The sequence below is a fragment of the Microtus pennsylvanicus genome, chromosome 13 (genome assembly GCF_037038515.1).
Source record: "Microtus pennsylvanicus isolate mMicPen1 chromosome 13, mMicPen1.hap1, whole genome shotgun sequence".
Taxonomy (NCBI): Eukaryota; Metazoa; Chordata; class Mammalia; order Rodentia; family Cricetidae; genus Microtus; species Microtus pennsylvanicus.
Window position 1 is genome coordinate 52,233,086 of NC_134591.1, and position 22,387 is coordinate 52,255,472.

General features: G+C 40.7%; 2 protein-coding genes and 1 pseudogene across 2 annotated transcripts; all 3 read right to left on the reverse strand.

The window, feature by feature from the left end:
* Nucleotides 1-1,802: 1,802 nt before the first annotated feature.
* Nucleotides 1,803-2,790, reverse strand: LOC142833314 (olfactory receptor 2A12-like). Its single transcript, XM_075944609.1, has one exon. It carries the CDS (start codon nucleotides 2,748-2,750, stop codon nucleotides 1,803-1,805), a length of 948 nt encoding a protein of 315 aa, XP_075800724.1. The 5' UTR covers nucleotides 2,751-2,790.
* Nucleotides 2,791-12,653: 9,863 nt separating this feature from the next.
* On the reverse strand, nucleotides 12,654-13,570 carry LOC142833315 (olfactory receptor 2A12-like; annotated as a pseudogene).
* Nucleotides 13,571-17,125: 3,555 nt separating this feature from the next.
* On the reverse strand, nucleotides 17,126-18,119 carry LOC142833316 (olfactory receptor 2A12-like). The gene has a single exon (XM_075944610.1). It carries the CDS (start codon nucleotides 18,074-18,076, stop codon nucleotides 17,126-17,128), a length of 951 nt encoding a protein of 316 aa, XP_075800725.1. The 5' UTR covers nucleotides 18,077-18,119.
* Nucleotides 18,120-22,387: the final 4,268 nt, after the last annotated feature.

Sequence of the window (22,387 nt, forward strand, 5' to 3'; positions counted from 1 at the left end):
TCCAAAGAGCAGTCAGGGTTCCCTGCCCAGTGGTAAGTCCTAGGTCCTCCCCCCTCCGCCCATATCAAGGAAGGCGAACATCCAAACTGGCTAGGCTCCCACCAAGCCAGCACATTAAGTAGGATCAAAACCCCGTGCCATTGTCCTTGGCGTCTCATCAGCCCTCATTGTTCGCCATGTTCAGAGAGTCCAGTTTTATCCCATGCTATTTCGGTAACAGTCCATCTGGCCTTGGTGAGCTCCCAGTAGATCAGTTCCACTGTCTCAGTGGGTGGGTGCACCCCTCGTGGTCCTGACTTCTTTGCTCATGTTCTCCTTCCTTCTGCTCCTCATTGGAACCTTGGGATCTCAGTCCATTGCTCCAGTGTGGGTCTCTGTCTCTATCTCCATCCATCACCAGATGAAGGTTCTATGATGATATGCAAGATATTCGTCAGTATTGCTCTAGGATAGGGTCATTTCAGGTTCCCTATCCTCAGCTGCCCAAGGAACTAACTGCGTACCTCAGCTTGGGCACCTGGGAGCCCCTCTAGAAGAATGGATGAAGAAAGTGTGGAATATATACACACTAGAGTACTACGCTGCGGTAAAAAACAATGACTTCTCGAATTTTGCATGCAAATGGATGGAAATAGAAAACACTATCCTGAGTGAGGTATCCCAGACCCAAAAAGATGAACATGGGATGTACTCACTCATAATTGGTTTCTAGCCATAAATAGGGGTCACGGGGTCTACAATAGGTGAACCTAAAGAAGCTAAGTAAGAAGGTGAACCCAAGGAAAAACATATAGTTATCCTCTTGGCTAAGGGAAGTAGACAAAATTGCCGGGGAGAAAATTGGGATTTTGGGGGTGGGGTGGGATGGGGGTAAGGGGAGATGGGGAGAGAAAAGGTAGAAGGGAAGGAGGGGGGGACTTGGGGAAACAGGAGGATTGGGATAAAGGAAGGTTGGATAGGGGAGCTCGGAACCACAATTCTTAGTTAAGGGAGCCACTTTAGGGTGGGCAAGAGACTTGTTTTGTTTTTTGAGACAGGGTTTGTGTAGCTTTGGTGCCTGTCTTGGAACTAGCTCTCTTGTAGACCTGGCTGGCCTTCAACATACAGAGATCTGCCTGCCTCTGCCTTCCAAGTGCAGGAATTAAAGGTGTGTGCCACCATGCCCTAAATTGACCAATCAACTTTTTATTAGACCAATCAGGTGCCTTAGGTAAACAAGGCAAAACAAATGTAACACATCTTTACATAATTAAACAAATGAAATACAAGCAAGTATAACACCTCCTTACATCATTTAAGACATGCAGCACAAACAAATGTAACACACTTTTGCACAGTTAAAATAATATTCTATAGCATAAACCAAAGTCACATATCAGCACCTAGTTATAACATTACTCCACAACACCATGCTTTGGCCAAAATATGTGTGGACAGAGAAGCAGGTCACTCTTGAGAAGCTGAGTCATTGTGAGTTTGTCCATTGTTTCTTTCCTTCTGCTCTAGTACAAAATGTTGGATATAATGTTCTTCTTTCAGTAAGGATGTGAAAGGATAGAAGGTCATGCCCAACCTACAACCACAAATATGAGGAAAAGATGAATCTATTTTGCTATAATCCAGTAAGATTACTGATGTATTTGGAATTATACCTTAGTGTAGATTATCAATCAAGGTAGCCACCTTGGTCTCACAGTGGTTTGTCCCAGTTACTTAGTACAACGTTGGTTCAAATGCACTGGTCAGTTACATGTAATAAGGAAACAGTCTTTTTCTTAAATAGAGAATGATCTACTCCAGGTTCAGCAGTCCACCTTATGATGTCCTAGCACCTTGAGAAATGCCCTCTTGATGTCTTTGTTTCTCAGACTGTAGACCATGGGGTTGAGCAAGGCTGTGAAGACATTGTAAAAGAGTGCGATCTGCTTGTCTTGCTCAGAGGAGTAGCTGGAGTGGGGCCTCAAGTAGTTGTAAGAGGATGGACCAAAGAATAATGAGACCACAGTCAGGTGGGAGGCACAGGTAGAGAACGCCTTGCATCGTCCCTTGGTGGACTTGATCTTGAGAATTGCCTGGGCAATATGAACATAGGAAGCCACAATGAGGGAAATTGGAGCAAGACCAAGAAGAACATTTAAGATCTGGTCCACCATCTCAGTGAAGTGGGTATCCATGCAAGCCAAGTTACGTACTGAAGGACCTTCACAGAAATAATGGTTGACTTTGTTGGGTCCACAATATGGCAGACTCATGGTGAAGAATGTATGTAACAAAGCAGACAGGAAACCACAGGCGTAAGACACAGCTGCCAACCATATGCACAGTCCCCAGTTGAGGATGACAGTATAATGCAGAGGGTGGCAAATGGCCACATATCTGTCATAAGCCATGACAACAAACAAGGTGCACTCAGTAGCAGCCAGGGCACTAAACACATACATCTGCATCCAGCATCCAGCAAAGGAGATGGTTTTAGAGTGAACCAGAAGATGCACCAACATCTGGGGCATGGTGGTGGTGACATAGCCCATATCCAACATGGCGAGTATACAGAGGAAGAAGTACATGGGAGTGTGCAGATGTGAGTCCAGGCAGATCAGCAGGATGATGAGCCCATTGCCCATGACTGAGCTCAGGTAGATGAGAAGGAACATAATGAAGAGTGTGCTGTTGATGGTGGGGTCGCTGGAGAAGCCAAGCAAGATGAATTCAGAAACTCTAGTTTGGTTCTGTCCTGGAATCACCCACATGGTAGAAACTGTAAGAGAATCACATTCATTTATGTGTCACCTGACATGTACAGTTATAGAGGCAGAAATGGGAGATACAGGGTGAAGAGAAGTCTCAAAAGTTCAGAGCACTAACTGCTTTAGAAGGGGACCAGACAACTCAGAGCTGTGTGACTCCAGATCCAGGGGATCTGATTCCATCTTCTGACCTCCACAGGCAAGACCAAACATGGTACATGAACATGTATTCAGAAAATACCTATATACATAAAATTAAAAATACTTTTTCATTAAGGAAAGGAAGGCTGGGGTGTGGATTCTGAGCACACTGTTCAGTATTTGTGAATCTTCCTAAGTTACTGAACCTCCCAATGCCTCCGTCTCTTCATCTATCAAATAAGGCCGATGACACTCATTTCTCATGATTAAGATGAACATCTAAAACATCCCACAACCTCCTAGAAACCAATGTGACATATGGTATGTCATATGCAGTTTCACACTCTCATTCCACCTCTGGGAAGGCAGAGCCAGGAGATCCCCAGAATTAGGCAGCTAGCTACACTAGATGAAGTGATGAACAGTGGGTTCAACCAAAGATGCTCCCTCAATGAATAATGTGAGAGCAATTGAGGAAGGATCCTGTCAGTCTATGATCACACACACACACACACACGATACATGGAAAACAGGAATAAATAGATTAAGAGGACATCTAAAACATCAGTCAGACACAGACCCTAACACATGTTGCCCTATGAGTAATGACAGAAGGTCATGTGTGCAGTGCACTGGAGACACTGTAGTCTTCCCAGGGAATGCTGATGGATCATGTGGATATGTGCAAAGATAGGTTATTTCTTCCTTTTTACTCTTACCTTGCTCTGCATGCAAAGAATCCATTCCAGGTGTACTGTGGGTTTGAGTGGTGAATCTATAAAAACCAAAATTGTTTTTTTTTTTACTTTGGTTCTTCAAGACAGAGTTTCCTAGTATAACATCTCTGGCTGTCATGATACTCTAACTTTATAGAAAAGATTAGCCTCAAACTCAAAAGATCTCTCCACCTCTGCGTCCTGAGTTTTGGGAATACAGGCATGCAGCCAATGGTCTGGCTGCAACCAAATTTTTAACATCAAGCATGATAAATATATTTATCCTCTTGGGGTAAGCAAGAATCAGATTTCTTTAAAGGACACATTCCTTGGGGGAGAAAACCTTCCATAAACAAGAATAACAAAAAAAAAAAAAAACAAGTACTCAAAATTTATACAAAGACTAAGAAAAAACAAAAACATGAAAACAGATGCTACAATGGAGTAGGTAATCATATTTAAAGTCACAAGGCAGCTCTCTGGGAGTTGCACGAGAACACCACAGCACCAATACCCACTCTGCTCTTCACAGCCTCACATCCCCACATGCCTACCAGCTGGCTACAATCACAGTTATCAAGAATAATTGGATCCAATTGAAGAGTAAATTAAAATGATCCTTTTAGTGTGTGCCTGGCTGTGTTTATTAACACTCTACACATTTAATGCTTTGCCCAGCAGTACAAATATCAACTATATTTCTGAAACAAATATAAACACATAGGTACATTTAAACATATGCGCAAGGAAAGATATATAAAGGAAATTTCCTAACACTGTTCAAAATAGTCTGATCTAGGTCACCATTCATATGTTAATCAGCAAGACAATGGTTAAAGCAGGAATTGCTCTGATGGGAGAAATATGTAAGAGACTCCTAGACATCCTCAGTCTTCTCTTTCCCTGTCCCCATCCCCTCTCCTGACCAGTCTACTGCTCATAACCCTCACAGCTGTCTTTCCTTTCCACCCAGGTCAGGAACCCATCATCTCTCCTGGCATTTGTGCATCAGTGTCTCCATGTACCTATGCCTCTAAATTTCCCCCTTTAATACAGTCTTATTTATTTTAATTTAAATAATTTTTTTCATATAATATACTTTAATCAGATTCTTCTCTTCCTCCAACTTCTCCCAGATTCTCTCCACCAAAGTTCAAATTCTCTTTTCTCCTACTCTCTCTTTCAAGAAAAACAAACAATAAAAATTAAAAAAAATTACTAAAAGAGAAAATCAAAACAAAAAATACTAAAACAAAAAAAAACACTCAAATGTGGAATCAGTATCTTGTTGGCCCACTACTCCTGGCATGTGGCCTGGTCTGGAGGGTAACTGATATATATATATATATATATATATATATATATATATATATATATATAGAGAGAGAGAGAGAGAGAGAGAGAGAGAGAGAGAGAGACATTCTATTGGAGAAATGGTTTTCTCTTTCATAGCAGGTATCACTGTAAACTGCTTCGTTCATATGTGCAGGAGCTTGTTCACTTCCCTTTCTCAGTGCTGGCCTTTGTCTGCATCAACATGTTCTCCATTGGACTGTTTCAGAATTTTTTCAATAATTTCACTTTGGTCCTATACGGACCAATTAAGATCTCCTATGTCCTGTCCTTTGAGGCCGGTGTACAGGTCATTCTGAACCTGCTTGCTCTGTGGACACTAAATCTCAGACAACAGCTGTCTCCTCCATCTCCTGTCCCTCATTCACAACTATCCATGAAAGCACTCCTGGTATCCCACATGCCTTTGCCCCTTTCGTATGTTAAGAAATCGCTTAGCTTCCTATCTTGATCATGAAGGGGAACCACCACCTGCACTGTGTTGCCCACACTGGGACCACAGCAGGACTCAGCTCAGCCCAGAACCCTTCCCCGTTATGCTATTACCTCCTGTCCTAACCCAAGTAGGATACATCCTGTATTTCTTATTCATTGGCTGGTTACAATTTGAGGAGTCTGATATTAATTTTTAGATCAAACAACATGGTCAAATCTTTCTTTTCCTGTTAACTGAGTCCCCACACAACTAAGAAAAAAATTATTTCTGATAGAACATTGCTGTATGGGTTATTTCCTAACTTTTTAAATAAAAAGTAAACTAACTTTTATTGAGTAGTTTGCATATTCCAACCATAGTTCCTGTAACTTTTGATCAATATCACAATTCACTGAAGGAAGTATTCTTACCTGTATATTCTAGGTGAACACCTAAGGCCTGGAGAGGACAGTTAGTTTAAGATTACAGGGCATGGGGAAAGTGGGTGTTTGGGTTCTGTGATGTCAGAGTCTGACTCTCCATAACCTTCTCCATTTCAGGTACACAGGCTCTGTAGGTGGAGGTGAAGAAGGCAAAGTCTTCAAATTGTCTATATAGTTGATATTATTGAGACTCAGCACAGGCCAGAGCAATTCCAGGACTGAGCTGGATGACTGACAAAAGACCAGTTCTCCTGATAAGATTTCCTCTCCTGTCTGAATGTGGGAGGCCCTGGGATACACTAAATGCAGAAGGATCCAGGAAAAGAGGATTTGAGGTGTGATTTCTGTGGCATGAGACACCATTTAGTGATCCACAGCCTGTTATGGTTTCCCAGTCCATTCTTTGCTGACTTTGGTTACAGTGACACACCAGGACTGCTGGCCCTATTTTGTGAGTCCAACATCCCAAACAAAGACATCAGAACTGAACTGCAAGCCAGAAAAAGCTACACATGGCAACCCCAACCTAGGAAGCCAGCATCTGGAAGGTTGAGGATGAGGAGTCCAAGGAAATACTCAACTATATTTGAGTTTGATGGCAAGCTAGGTTACAACAGACTCACATCCCATCCCAAACAAAAAACAAAAATGAAATCACGATTTCTGTGGTCACAAAGTACTTCAAACTGTTAACTCTGTGCATGGGAAGGCTCCTTCAATGACACTGACCACCACTACTCTGTAATGGATATGGCTTTCTGCTTCACTTGAGATTTTGAGCTCAGGACTCCCTAGTTTTTATTTCTAAACACAATTTGAAACAGACAAAATCTCTATAAATATTCATTAAATTAATAAACAGGGTAAGAAAAAGGGAAGTAAAGACATAAGAGTGAGAAAAGAAGAAAAAAGAGCAGGCAATGATGGGAGACACCTGGGGAGTTTGGGATGTGTATGCACAGAGGATCTGGAGATGGATGGTTTGACTAATTATTATCTCTAGACCCACAGCTGCCTGAACCCCACCCACAGGCCAAACACTAGTGACCATCTTACCATTTGTAAATCCAAGCAATGTCTCACTGAGTGGCTCTTATGAGGAAGTCCCATAAAACCAATTACTTCAGAGATTTGGGATACTAGGAAGCTCAGTCTCCAGAAACATTCCTAGGTGCTGTAGAGTTTGAGGTGCTGAATCTCTCACTTCCTCTGAAAGCAGGCCAGCCCTGACTCCTGAAAATTTTACCCATAAATATCCTGCTTAATAAGGGTAAACTCAGACATATTCACCTCTTCACAGTGGGACCAGATGCTGAGGTTTTATGACCCTGCCTCCTCTCTTAAATTTCCCAGGAGATTAGGAAAAGGCCATTTCTGTTCCCAATAGGGAGGCAAAGATTATCCCTGGGTGTTGTCAACAAGAGCACTACAGGGAGACCCTTGGAAGCAGAGCAGTAAGAAACAACCCACTGGAGGAGGAGTGGTGACCTGTTCCCTTTTCTAGAGTAACTGGGAGATAAGAGCAGCTTAAAGAAGAAGAATTAAAACCTGGTGACCTAATGCATGCCAAGGACTTAAGTTCTCATTCTGATTCCTTTTCCACTACTGGAACCCTGAGCTCTGGCACTCCATGAGACCACATTAGAGTCATAGTCCTTTTCCTTCCTCAACTACCTTGGTGCAATCCAAGTCCTCCCTTCTCTGCTGTGTAGTATCTGAGCAAGTGACTTGTTTGAAATAACCATTTTTACACCGTGAAGATGTGTTACTTGGATTGTTTTAATAAAAAGCTGACCAACCAGTATGTAGAAAGGGTTTGGGGGGCAGAGAAGACACTTGGAAGAAAAAGGGCAGAGATGTTGAGTGATGGAGAAGAAGCAAGATATACAAGAAGAGAGGTTGCAGTGATGGGATAATTGGCAGCACACAGATGGAAAGATATGGGTTAACTTATGAGAGCTGGTTAGAAGCAAGCCTAAGCTTTGGTCATGCTTTCATAACTAATCATTAGTCTTCAAAAGTCATGATTTGGGTGCTGACTGGTGGGACACAGAAAGATTTGCAAAGTTACCCAACAACTGTGGTGCTAATGAAGAGTCAACAACAATGGTGATTAGAGCATGGTTATGAGCAACATTGGATTTGTTGATATTTCAGAAGACCCATTTGTTTCCTGGCATAATATGGAAATCCACAACCATCTGTACCTCCAGTTATAGCGGATCTAGTGCCCTCTTTTGTCCTCTCCAGGGACTAGGTGTGCATGTTCTCTATGTTTATGTGTGTATATATAAATGCTGATACACAGAAACAGAGTCAACCATGACATTGTAACATGGAATTCACAAGTGACATCCCTACGACAATTAAATGAGAAAACTCTCTAAGGGGCTCATATCTCTTAAATGCAAATAAGAATTTGGGTCCAAATATATCAAGCTCTGGGCATGTTCCCTTGAACTTATTGTCATTCTACATCAGTTGCATCTTCTGTTGAATTCCAATAGTCACTTCTTCCCTTCTTTACTGATTAGAAAATAATTGTGATGATGTCAGCCCCTACAGAGTACTGGTCAATGTTCCCTGACTTTGTATCTCCATTCCTGCCTTATGTCTATGTCTTGGTTTCCTAAGGAATTCAGAATTGTCTGTGCTATTGGTGTTATATTTAGGAGGTGGTCTCCTGTGCCCATGCATTGAAGGCTACTTCCCACATTTTCTACTATCAGGTTCAGTTTGGCTGGTTTTATTTTGAGGTCTTTGATCCATTGGAACTTGAGTTTTGTGCATGGGGATAGATATTGATCTATTTTCATTCTTCTTCATGTTGACTTCCAGTTAAGCCAGAACCGTTTGTTGAAGATCCTTTTTCCCCCATTGTATAATTTTGGCTTCTTTGTAAAATATCAGGTGTCCATAAGTATGTGGATTAATATCCAGGTCTTTGATTTGATTCCATTGTTCAACCTGTCTGTTTTTATGCTAATACTAACCTGTTTTCATTAATGTAGCTCTATAATAGAGCTTTATGTCAGGAATGTAATACCTCTGGAAGTTCCTTTATTATATAGGATTCTTTTGGCTATACTGGGTTTTTGTTTTTCCATATGATGTTTATTATTGTTCTTCTGAGGTCTGTGAAGAATTGTATTGTGATTTTGATGGGAATTGCATTGAATTTGTAAATTGCTTTGGTATGAGTGCCGTTTTTATTATGTTGATCCCACCTATCCAAGAACATGGGAGATCTTTCTGTTTTCTGGTTCTTCAATTTCTTTCATCAAATATTTAAAGTTCTTGTTGAACAGGTCTTTCACTTCTTTGGTTAGTATTACCCCAAGATATTTTGTGCTATTTCTGGCTATTATAAATGGTGATGTTTCTCTGGTTTCTTACTCAGCTTCTTTATCATTTGTATATAGGAGGGTTACTGATTTTTTTGAGTTTATACTGTATCCTGCTGCATTAGGGAAGATGTTTATCAGCTATAGGAGTTCCCTCATCTGATTATCGGGGTTGCTTATGTATACTATCATATCATCTGTGAATAGCAAATGTTTGCCTTCTCCCTTTCCCATTTGTATCTTCTTGATCTCCTTTTATTGTCTTATTGCTCTAGCTAGAACTACAAAAACTCTGTTGAATACATATGGGAAAGGTGGACAGCCTTGTCTTGTTTCTGATTTAGTGGGATCTATTTGAATTTTTCTCCATTTAATTTGATGTTGGCTGTCGGCTTGCTGTATATTGCTTTTATTATGTTTAGATATGTTGTTGTATTCCTTATCTATCTGAGTCCTTTACCATAAAGGGGTGTTGGTTTTGTCAAATGCTTTTTCAGCATCTAATGAGACCATCATATAGCTTTTTTTCTTTCAGTTCATTCATACAGTGGATTACATTGATAGATTTCCATATGTTGAACCATCCCTGCAATCCTGAAATGAAAGTGATTTGATAATGGTGGATGACTTTTTTCGATGTATTCTTGGATTCAATTTGTCAGTACTTTATTGACTATTTTTGCATCAATATTCATGAGGGAGATTGGTCTATAATTCTCTTTCTTGTTTGAATCTTCCTGTAGTTTCTATATCGGTAACTGTAGCCTCATAGAAAGAGTTTGCCAATGTTCCTCATGTTTCTATTTTGTGGAACAATTTGAGAAGTATAGGTAGTATCTCTTCTTTGAAGTTATGGTAGAATTCTGGGCTAAAACCATTGGGCACTGGACTTTTTTTTGCCAACTTATGTCTTTTAAAAATGTCTTAAATTCACAATGTAATTAAAAAATGTATTACATGTAGAGAGATGTTATGCTTTTATTTCCCCAGGAAATGAGAGGCTGTGGATTCATTCCAGGTTGATATGATTCAGGTTTGACCATGGAAGACCTCCCAAAAATCCTGGTCAATGCTTACATACTACTACACGCAAGATTTAACCATCATCCTAATCCTCAATTTTCTTGATGTTCCCCTGAGATGCTATCACCTCCCCTAGACAACAGGAATCAGTCTAGAGAAAACAACACCCATTTTAACCAAAAGTTTGGCTGTGGATGTTTGTCAACATTTAAAGTGGGCTGGTTACAAATTGGTCATAGTCAGGGGAAAAAAAGGCTAAAGAACGCAATTAAATCCTGAGATCTCTTTCTAAAGGAAAAAAGGTGTCACATGTCATAGAAATGATGAGACAAAATGATAGATTACACAATGTTGCAAGAGAGGCCACTTGTTGATCCCAATCACCCAGCTAGCTTAGCCCTGAAATAACACACAGAAACTGTATAAATTAAGTCACCGCTTGGCCCATTAGCTCTAACTTCTTATTGGCTAATTCTTACATCTTAATTTAACCCATTTCTATTAATCTGTGTATCACCACGTGGCAGTGGCTTACTGGGTAAAATTCCCAGCATCTGTCTCCGGTGAATCCATGGCGTCTCTCCCCCATTCTGCTTTTCTTTCTCTCAGCATTCAGTTATATCTTCCCTACCTACCTAAGTTCTACCCTGTCAACAGGCCCAAAGCAGCTTCTTTATTAACCAATAAAAGCAACACAAAGACAGAAGGACCCCCTACACCATTTCCCCTTTTCTGTTTAAACAAAAAGGAAGGCTTTAACTTTAACATAGTAAAATTGCATATAACAAAACAGTTATCAAGCAAGAATTACAGTTACAATATTTATATCTACTTTATCTTTTATCATAAATAAGGAAAACTACAACTATAAATTCTTCAACTCCATCAAAGACTCCAGAAGGATATAATATTACCTATGTAAATCAGAAGTGCATTGTAAGCAACTTGCAAAACTCTAGAATTGATAGAGACATCTCACTGCCTGGACAGTCACCCAAAGTTCTTCTGTACCATTGGGGCATTCATCCTCAGCCTACAGGCCTCTAGTGTCCAGGAGACTTTTCCATGAAGCAAGAAATTTCAAAGACAGTTCCACCTATATTGGCAGTTTGCCAGTCAATTTCTTCTGTATCCTGCAGAATGTCTCTCCGACTCTTTCATGAAGCAGGAACCCCGAAGGATCGTCTCACCTTTAGGCAAGTTTAGCTATCATTGCTCTGTGGGTTCCACATGTCCAGCTCATTAGTCCAGGCAAGGGCAGTTTCTTGCTCAAATGGCTAACCAACTCCATAAGGAACCATCTTCCTCTTGAAGTAACTTGGTGTTGCCAGGAGCAGATGTGTTCATTGTCATAAAAAGTACTAAGTTATTAAAACATTTAAATGCCATATTCTGAATGTCTCTGAAAGATTTGAAGAATACCTATCTAAATGAAATATATCTCTATATATCTAGAAAATCTAACTAACATGACTATAAGCTTGACTATTATTATAGATGACTATCTATTAACCTATATTTCTTAATTATACATTACATTTTTAAATAAACTACACAATCACAATACCTTAATCAAAATAAAAAATACAGATACGTATAACAAAATTGACCTTAAATTTGTATCAATAAACCAAGGTACAAGCCAATGCAACTTATTCATATTTATAGCATATTCCTCTTTAAATGTAAAAGAACATTTATAAACAATATTTGGGAATATGGGCATAATTTCATCTATACTGCTTGCTGCTGGTTGAGGGTGCTGTTAATCAGGTCTTTTATGGTGTATCCTGTGTGCTAGGTTCATCTCAGTCAGTAGTTTGGCAAAGTAATTTTTTGAGAGTGCTCACAGTGACCTTTTAGGGGGATGTGGTCTATCAAACCATATTTGTCTGAAAGTATTCCACAGGTTCTCATCTTCTATGGAAACAAAAGGAAAGCCTCTTTTCTAGAGCAACATATCCTTAGACTCAAATTGTGAAAACAAGATACCTTGTGAAATCAGGCTGGACCATACTACTGTCTTTGGCCAAGAGAATGTGTGGAAAGAGAAGCAGTTGCTCTTGAGAAGCTGAGTCATTGTCAGTTTGTCCACTTTTCCTTTACCTTGGATCTAGGATGCCATGTTGGATATAAGGTTTCTCCTTCAGGATGGGTGTAAGAGGACAGAAGGTCATTCCCAACTTCTAGCTAAGAGAGAGAGAGAGAGAGAGAGAGAGAGAGAGAGAGAGAGAGAGAGAGCGAGCAAGAAATGGATCTTTGCAGCTATAATCCAGGAAGATTTCTGAGGTGTTTGGAATTGTATCTTAGTGTAACCTGTCAATCAAGAGAGCCACCTTGGTTCACAATGGTTTGTCCCAGTTATCAAGTACTATGTTGGTCATACGCACAGAACAGTTACATAAAATCAAGATGTTGTTCTTTTACCAAAAAGTAATAATCCACTCCAACTTCTCAGCGATCCTGATTCACTAGTACACCCTGTGCCAGTTCTTGAGAAATGCCCTCTTGATGTCTTTGTTCCTCAGACTGTAGATCGCAGGATTAAGCAAGGCAGTGAAGGTATTATAAAAGAGTCAGATCTGCTTGTCTGACCCAGGAGAGTAGCTGGAGTTGGGCCTCATGTAGATGTAAGTGGATAGACAACAGCGGAATGAGATCACAGTCAGATGGGAGACACAGGTAGAGAAAGCCTTGCAGTGGCTTGGTTGGACTTGATCTTGAGAACTGTCATGGCAACATGAATGTAGGAGGTTACAATAATGGAAATTGGAATAAGACACATGAGAGCACTCAAGACCTGGTCCACCATCTCAATGAGGTGGGTATCCATGCAAGCCAGGCTAAGCACTGAGGGGCCCACACAGAAGTAATGGTTGACTTTGTTGGATCCACAATATGGAAGATTCATGGTGAAGAAAGTGTGTAACAAAGCAGAGAGGAAAACACAGACTGAAGTCCCAGCTGCCAACTATATAGAGAGTTTCAAGTTGAGTATAATAGGATAGTTTAGTGGATAGCAAATGGCTACATGTCTGTCATAAGCCATGATGACAAGGAATATGCTGTCAGTGCAGAAAGAGCACCAAACACATACATCTGCATCCAGCAGCAAGCAAAGGAGATGGTCTGAGATTTAGCAAGAAGATGCACCAACATCTGGGGCATGGTAGTGATGACACAGCCCATATCCAACATGGCGAGTATACAGAGGAAGAAGTACATGGGAGTGTGCAGATATGTGTTCATGTATATCGGCATGATGATGAGGCCATTGCCCATGATTGAGCTCAGATATATTTGAAGGAACACAATGAAAAGGAAGATGTTGGTCATGGGGTCACTGGAGAAGCCAAGAAAGCCAGCTTTGGCTTTGTTCTGGAATCATCTACATGGTGGATGCTATAAGAGAATCACATATTTTATGAGTTTCCTGACACATGCTAGCTACACAGGTATGAAAGTCTGATAGGGAAGATACATGCTGGTGAAATGGCTCAAAGAATAAGAGCACTGATTGTTATTCCAAGGAATTAGACCACTCTTAATTATTATCTGTTCCTCCAATTCCATGCAATGTGACTCTCTCCTTTCACCTCTATAGGCCAGGCACACACATGGTCATAGGCATGTGTGTTGCCAAAACCACATACACATAAAATAAAAAACAATACTTTTTTATTAGGAAAAGAATGGCTGGGATGTGTGTTCTGAGCATACCCTTCAGTTTCTGTTCATTCTTTTTAAGTTACTGAACCTCCCAATGTCTCAGTCTCTTCACCTTTCAAATGAGGCTTGATGACAAAATGTCTCAGGTGAATGAGGAATATTTGAAGCATTTCACATAACTCCTGGTGTCTGAACATAATACCTTGTCTCACACTCTTGTTCCTTCTCTGGAAGGCAGAGACAGGGCGTCCCCAGAAGAAGATGGCTAGCTACACTAGATGAAATGATGGGCACTGGGTTCAACTGAAAGGCTCTGCCCCAAGGAGTAAAGTGAGAATAATTGAGGAAGAACGCCATGTCAGTCTCTGACCACACACACACTTGCACACACACATGTACACATGCATGCACATGAACACACTCATCTGTGCACACACATAAACACGTACTGCAGACATAAGCAAGTAGATGAAGAAGACAGAGCCAATGTCAGTCAGACATAAGCCCTCACACTTGTAGTCCTATGAGTAATGACAGAAGTTAATATGTAATGCACTGGAGACACTGTAGTCTTCCCAGGGAATGTTGATGATCATGGGGTATGGGAGCAGGAAAGTCATTTATTCCTTTTTCACTCCTACCTCCCTATGTACACTAACAATCAATTCCAGGTAACTCTAAAACATCCATTATTTTCTTTATATTCAAATGTGATAAATACATCTATGTGTCATTTTGGGGGAAGCAAATGTAAGATTTCCTTAAAAGACCACTTTCCTTCAAGGGAAAAATAATAGTAATTTAGAATAAGCAAAAAGTACTCAAATTACTTATACGAGGAATTAGAAAAGCACAAGTTTAACAGCAGAGGCTTCCATAGAACAGTGAACCACATTTAAAGGACATTTCACAGGAAGCTGTCCAGGTTCTCAGCACCGTTATATCTGGAAACTACAAAAGATCAGCACAGCGCCAATGCCCACCTCCTCTTCTCAGTCTCATATCACCACACCCTACCAGCCTGGCTACAATAACGGAACCCAGTATTGACAGGAGTAACTGGATGTATGGGACAGTGAATTAAAAATAATTCCTGTAAAATTACACTGGTTCTGATCCATGGTCTTCACACTACACTGCCAGATATTCTGAAGGATACAGACAAACTATACTGACAAACTGTCAATATAGGTAAAACAGTCTTCCAAATTTCCTGCTTCATGGAAATGTTTGCCAGATACTATGTCCTGTAAGCTGAAGATTGCTGCCCCAACTTTGCAGAGAAACACTGGATGACTGTCCTGGCAGCAAGAGTCTCTGTCAGTTCTAGAGCTTTGGAAGTAGCTTACAAAGCACTTCCTACTTACTTAGGTAATATCTCTTCCTGGAGTCTGTGACGGAGTTGAAGAACAGATAGTGTTAATTATAATTTTACTTAATTATGACAGATGATAAATTAGATATAAACTTTAGACTCACAAAGATAAAATAGCTGGTAGAATGTTTTCTTTATTTTTGCCACATAAGAATATGCTAAATATTATAAGAATAATTCTTGCTAGATACCTGTTTTATTATATGTAATTTTACTTTGTTAAATTTAAGACCTTCCTTTTTAATTAGACAGAAAAGGGAGATGATGTGGGATGTCTTTCTGTGTATGTGTTTCTTTTATTGATTGATGAATAAAGCTGTTTGGGCAAATGGCTTAGCAGAGTAAAGCCACATGGGAAATCAAAACAGAGATAGAGAGAGAGAGAGAGTAGGCAGAGTCAGAGAGATACCATGTAGCTTCTGAAAGACAAGGAGACAGTGGAACCTTACTTGTAGGCCACTGCCTTGTGGTTTAATTTAAGATGTAAGAGCTAGCTAAGAATACGCCTAAGCTATTGACCAAACAGTGTTATAATTAATAAAGTTTCTGTGTGATTTTTCGGGTCTGGGCATCCGGGAAATGAATGAGCAGTCTATATCAACATTGGTTCTGTTCCATAAACTATCAACTTACTTCGGTCCTGACAACACCTGCTTTGCTACTTAACATATAGTGCCTCAGCCTAATACTGTCTATACTATCATTCTATTCACAGTTAGCATGTTTTGTGGTGGTTTGTAGGTATGCTATTGTTTTCTGAGAACTATAGCAGGTTACATAATATACATCACTTGCTGATTTCAAAGTAGAGGAGCCAACACAAAAGACCATGGCAAAAGACCTTGTATTACATCTCTCACACAAAATACATTCTACCTCCTGTTCTCAGGCTGAACAATACTGTATTAAGCTGTTTTTAGGATAAGCAACCAGCACTCAAATCATCACACAGAAACTTCATATTAGTTCTGATTGCTCGGTGGTTTATGTTCATTTCTGGCTAGCTCTTTTAACTTAAATTAATCTGTTTTTCTTTACCATTTCCTCTGGCCTTTTTAGTTTTCTTTCCTTCTGTATATCTTACATTCACTGTTTCTTGTATCAGCTAGCTGGTGGCCAATTGGCTTCTTGTCTTGAATGTGTGTGCTCCTCTTCTTCTTTGTTCTCTTTCCTCTTCTTTACTTTCATTACTAAATCTCTCCTCCTACTTATTCTTTCTGCTGGCAAGCCTTGCCTTTCCCATTTCTGCCTTGCTATTGGTCATTCAACATTTTATTTGACCAATCAAGTGCCTAAGGCAGGCAAGGTAAAACAAATGTACCACATCTTTACATAATTAAACAAATGCAGGACAAACCAGTGTAATACCTCCTAACATCATTTAAGAGATGCAGCTCAAAGAAATGCGACACACCTTTACACAGTTAAAATGATATTCTACAGAATAAACAAAAGTACTACATCTGTATTCAATTAAAACAATATTCCACAGAACCATGCTAATTGCTTTGGCCAAAAAATTTGTGGACTGAGGAGCAGGTCACTCTTGAGAAGCTCAGTCATTGTGAGTTTGTCCATTGTTCCTTTTCTTCTGCTCTAGGATGACATATTAGGTATAAGGTTCCTTCTTCAGGATTGATGTGAGAGGACAGAAGGTCACTCCCAACCTACAGCTATAAACATGAGCAACAGATGAATCTATTCTGCTATAATCCAGGAAGATTACTGATGTGTTTGGAATTATATCTTTGTATATCAATCAAGCAATCACCTTGGTTTATCCCAATTACGAAGTACAATGTTAGTTCCAATGCACTGGTCAATTACACACAATAAAAAAAGTTCTTTTCTTAAATAGTGAACGATAATGATCTTTTCTTAAATAGTGAATAGGTTCTCCTAGATCCAACCTGCCATACTATGCCCTATCACCTTGAGAAACGCCCTCTTGATGTCTTTGTTTCTCAGACTGTAGACCACGGGGTTAAGCAAGGCTGTGAAGGCATTGTAAAAGAGTGCTATCTGCTTGTGTTGCTCAGGGGAGTAGCTGGATTTGGGCTTCAAGTAGATATAAGAGGCTGGACCATAGAATAAGGAGACCATAGTCAGGTGGGAGGCACAGGTAGAGAAAGCCTTGCATCGTCCCTGGGTGGACTTGATCCTGAGAATTGCCATGGCGATGCGAATGTAGGAAGCCACAATGAGGGAAATTGGAGTAAGACCCACAAAAACATTCAAGATCTGGTCCACCATCTCAATGATGTGGGTATGCATGCACGCCAGGCTACGCACTGAAGGACCTTCACAGAAATAGTGGTTGACTTTGTTGGGCCCACAATATGGCAGACTCATTGTGAAGAAAGTATGCAACAAAGAAAAGAGGAAACCACAGATACAAGTACCAGCTGCCAACCATATACATATTCCCCAGTTGAGGATAACAGTATAACGAAGTGGGTGGCAAATGGCCACATATCTGTCATAAGCCATGACAACAAAAAAGGTGCCCTCAATCATACACAAAGCACTGAACACAAACATCTGGAGCCAGCAGCCAGCAAAGGAGATGGTCTGAGAGTGAGAAAGAAGATGCACCAACATCTGGGGCATGGTGGTGGTGACAGAACCCATATCCAACATGGCGAGTATACAGAGGAAGAAGTACATGGGAGTGTGCAGATGTGAGTCCAGGCAGATCAGCAGGATGATGAGTCCATTGCCCAGGGTGGAGCTCAGGTAGATGAGAAGGAAGACAATGAAGAGGATGCTGTTGGTTGTGGGGTCACTGGAGAAGCCAAGCAGGATGAACTCAGAAACCCAGCTTTGATTCTGCCCTGGAATCATCCACATGGTGGAGGCTGTAAGAGAATCATATTCATCTATGTGTCACCTGACACAGGCCAGCTATAGAGGCAGAAAAGGGAGATACAGGCTGGTGAGATGGCTAAAAAGGTGAAGAACACTGACTGCTGTTGAAGAGGATCAGAAAGTTCAGAGCTATATGATTTCAATTCCAAGGGATCTGATTCCATTCTCTGACCTCCTCTGGCAAAACACACACACATGGCGCACAAAGAAGTGTGTAAGCAAATATCTATACACATAAAATAAAAAAATATTTTTTAATTAAGAAAAGAAAGGCTAGTATGTGGGTTTCTGAGTACATTGTTCAGTTTCTGTGAATCTTCTCAGGCTACTGAACCTTCCAATGCCTCTGTCTCTTCATCTATCAAACAAGGCAGATGACACTCATGTCTCAGGATTATGATGGACATCTAATGCATCTCACAGAACTCCTCTAAATAACATATAACACATGGTAAGCCGTATGCAGTTTCACACAGTTTTCAGTTCTGGGAAGGCAGTGAGAGAATAGAAGGGCTAGCTACACTAAGCTACACTAGGTGAAACGATGGGCACTGGGTTCAACTAAGAGACCCTGTCTCAGTGAAAAAGGAGAGAGCAATTGAGGAAGAATCCTATCAGTCTACAACCACACACACACACACACACACACACACACACACACACACACACGAGAACATGCAAAATAGAGAATAAACAAACAGATGAAGATAGCAGAACAAATATCAGTCAGACACAGGCCCTCACACATGTAGTCCTGTGAGTAATGAAAGAAGGTCATGTGTGCACTCCACTGGAGACACTGTCATCTTCCCGGAAAACCCTGATGAATCATGTGGGTATGTGAGGAGATAAGTTATTTCTTCATTTTTAACCCTTACCTCCCTCTGCATGCTAACAATCCATTCCAGGTGTACTTTGGAGTTGAGTGGTAAATCTATAGCAAACAAATTTGTTATTTACTTTGGTTCTTCAAGACAGGGTTTCTTAGTGTAACAGCTCTGTCTGTCTTGTAACTGAATTTATAGACCAGGTAGGCCTCAAAATCAAGAGATCTGCCAGCCTCTACTTCCTGAGTGCTGGGAATGCAGGCGGGAAGCACCAGCATCTGACTGCAACCAAATTTTAACATCAAGCATGATAAATATATTCATCCTCTTAGAGCAAGCAAAGGTAAGATATCTTTAAAGGACACTTTTTTTGGGGGGGAGGGAGCCCTCCATAAGCTAGAATAATGCAAAAACAAGTACCCAAAAGTTTATACAAAGACTTAGAAAAACATAAACATAAAAACAGATGCTACAGTGGAGTAGGTAATCATATTTAAAGGTCACAAGGCAGCTCTCTGGGAGTTGCATGAGAACATCACAACACCAACGCCCACCCTCCTCTTCACAGTCTCACATCCCCACATGCCTAACAGCCTGGCTACAATAACAGTTATCTAATATTGACAAGAGTAATTGGATCCAATTGAAGAGTAAATTAAAATGACCCTTTTAGTGTGTGCCTGACTGTGTTTACTAACACTCTACATATTTAATGCTTTTCCCACACAAATATCAACTATATTTCTGAAACAATATGTAAACACATAGGTGCATATAAACACATGCTCAAGGAAAGACATGTAAAGGAAATTTCCCAACACTGCTCAAAAGTGTCTGATCTAGGTCACCACTCATATGTTAATCAGCAAGACAATGGTTAAGAGAGGAATTAATTTTATGGAAATCGATATACCAAAGAAACACTTACACATCCTCAGTCTCCTCTTTCCCCGTCCCCACCCCTTCTCCTGACCAGCCTACTACTCATAACCCTCACAGCTGTCCTTTCTTTCCACCCAGGTCAGGAACTCATCATCTCTCCTGGAGTTTCTGCATCACTGTCTCCATGTGCCTATGCTCCTAAATATTCCCTTTCAATACAGTCTTATTTATTTTAATTAAATAATTGTTTTCATATAATATTCTTTGATCATATTCTTCTGTTCCTCCGGTTTCTCCCAGATCTTCGTCACCAAACTTCAACTTCTCTTTTCTCCCACTCTCTCTTTTAAGAAAAACAAACAACAAAAATTAAAAAATAATAATAAAAAAGAAAATCAAAACAAAAAGTACTAAAACAAAACAAAACAAAACCCAGATGTGGAGTCAGTTTCCTGTTGGCCAGCTCCTCCGGGCACGTGGCCTGCTCTGGAGGGTGACTGATATACACACTGCTCTTCTATTGGAGAACTGGGTTTCCTTTGCACAACAGGTGCCACTGCAAACCCCTTCATTGTTAGGTGCAGGAACTAATTCACTTCCCTTTCTCAGTGCTGGCCTTTTGCCTGCATCAACACCTTCTCCAAGTTACTGTTGGCAGCAATTTTTCAAAAATTTCACAGTGGTCCTATCTGGACCAATTAAGAGTTCCTGTGCCCTGTTCTTTAGGAAGGTGCAGAGATCATTCCTAACCTGCTTGCTCTGTGGACACTAAACCTTTGTACACAACTGTCTCCTCCATCTCCTCACCCTCATTCACAAATCTCCATGAAAACACTCCTGGTATCCCACATGCCCATGCCTCTTTCGTATGTTAAGAAATCTCCTAGCTTCTTATCATCATCATGAAGGAGGAACCACCACCTGCACTGTCTGTGTTGCCTACACTGGGGCCACAGCAGGACTCAGCAAGGCCAGGAAGCCTTCTCTGTTATGCTATTACCTCCTGTCCTAACCCAAGTAGGATACATCCTACATTTCAAGTAGCCACAGTTCCCCTAACTTTTGCTCAACATCACAATTCACTGAAAGAAGTATTCTTACCTGTATATTATAGGTGAACATCTAAGGCCTGGAGAGGGCAGTTCGTTCAATATTACAGGGAATGGGGGAAATGGGTGTTTGGGTGCTGTGATGTCAGAGCCTGACTCTCTGTCACCATCTCCGCTTCAGGTGCACAGGCTCTGAAGTTGGAGGTAAAGAAGGCAAAGTCTTCACATTGTCCATCTAGTTGAGCTTATTGAGACTCAACAGAGATCAGATTCCTCCTAGAATGGAGTTGGATGGCTATCCACAGACTAGCTCTCTTGATGAGATTTGTCCTTACATCTGAATGTGGGAGGCCCTGGAATACACTAATGTAGAAGGAGCCAGGAAAAGAGGATTTGAGGTGTGATTTCTGTGGCATGGGACACCATTTAGTGATCCACAGCTTGTAATGGCTTTCCAGCCCATTGTTTACTGACTTTGCTTACAGTGACACACCAGGACTGCATCACTAAACATTAGAATTGAGTTCCAAGCCAGAAAAAGCTACACAGTGCAGCCCCAACCTGGGAAACCAGCATCTGGAAGGTTTAAAATGAAAAGTTCAAGGAAATACTCAACTATATTTGAGTGTGATGCCAAGCTAGGGTACAACAGACTCACACCCCATCCCAAATGTAAAACCAAAATAAAATCATGATTTCTCTGCCCACAAAGTTAGTTAATCAAGCTGTGACTCTGTATGTGGGAAGGCTTCTTCAAAGACATTGACCACCACTACTCTGTAATGGATATGGTTTTCTGCTTCACTTGAGATTTTGAGCTCAGGACTCTATAGTTGTTATTTTAAACACAATTTGAAACTGACAAACTCACTGTAAATATCTATTGAACTTATAAACAGAGAAAAAAGGGAAGTAAAGGCATAACAGTGAGAAAAGAAGAAAAAAGAGCAGGCAATGATGGGAGACATCTGGGGAGTTTGAGATGTGTATGCACAGAGGACCTGGAGATGGATGGTTTGACTAATTATTATCCCTAGACCCACAGATGCCTAAACCCCACCCACAGGCCAAACACCAGTGAGCATCTTACCATTTGTAAATCCGAGGACTGTGTCACTGAGTGGCTCTTATGAGGAAGTCCCATAAAGCCAGTTACTTCAGAGAGTTGGGATACCAGGGAGCTCAATTTTCTGAAAAATTCCAAGGTGCTATAGAGTATGGGGGACTAAATCTCTCACTTCCTCTCCAAGTAGGCCAGATCTGGCTCTTGAAAATTTACTCATAATATCCTGCTTAACAAAGGCAAACTCAGTCATCTTCACTTCTTCCCAGTGGGATCAGATGCTGAGGTTTTATGACCCTGCCTCCTCTCCGAGTCTCCCCAGTAGAACAGGAAAAGAGCCATTTCTATTCCCAGTAGGGATGTAAAGATAATTCCTGGAGGCTGTCAACAAAAGCACTAAACTGAGACCCTTGGGAGCAGAGCATGAAGAAACAACGGACTGGAGAAGGAGTGGTGACCTATTTCCTTTTCT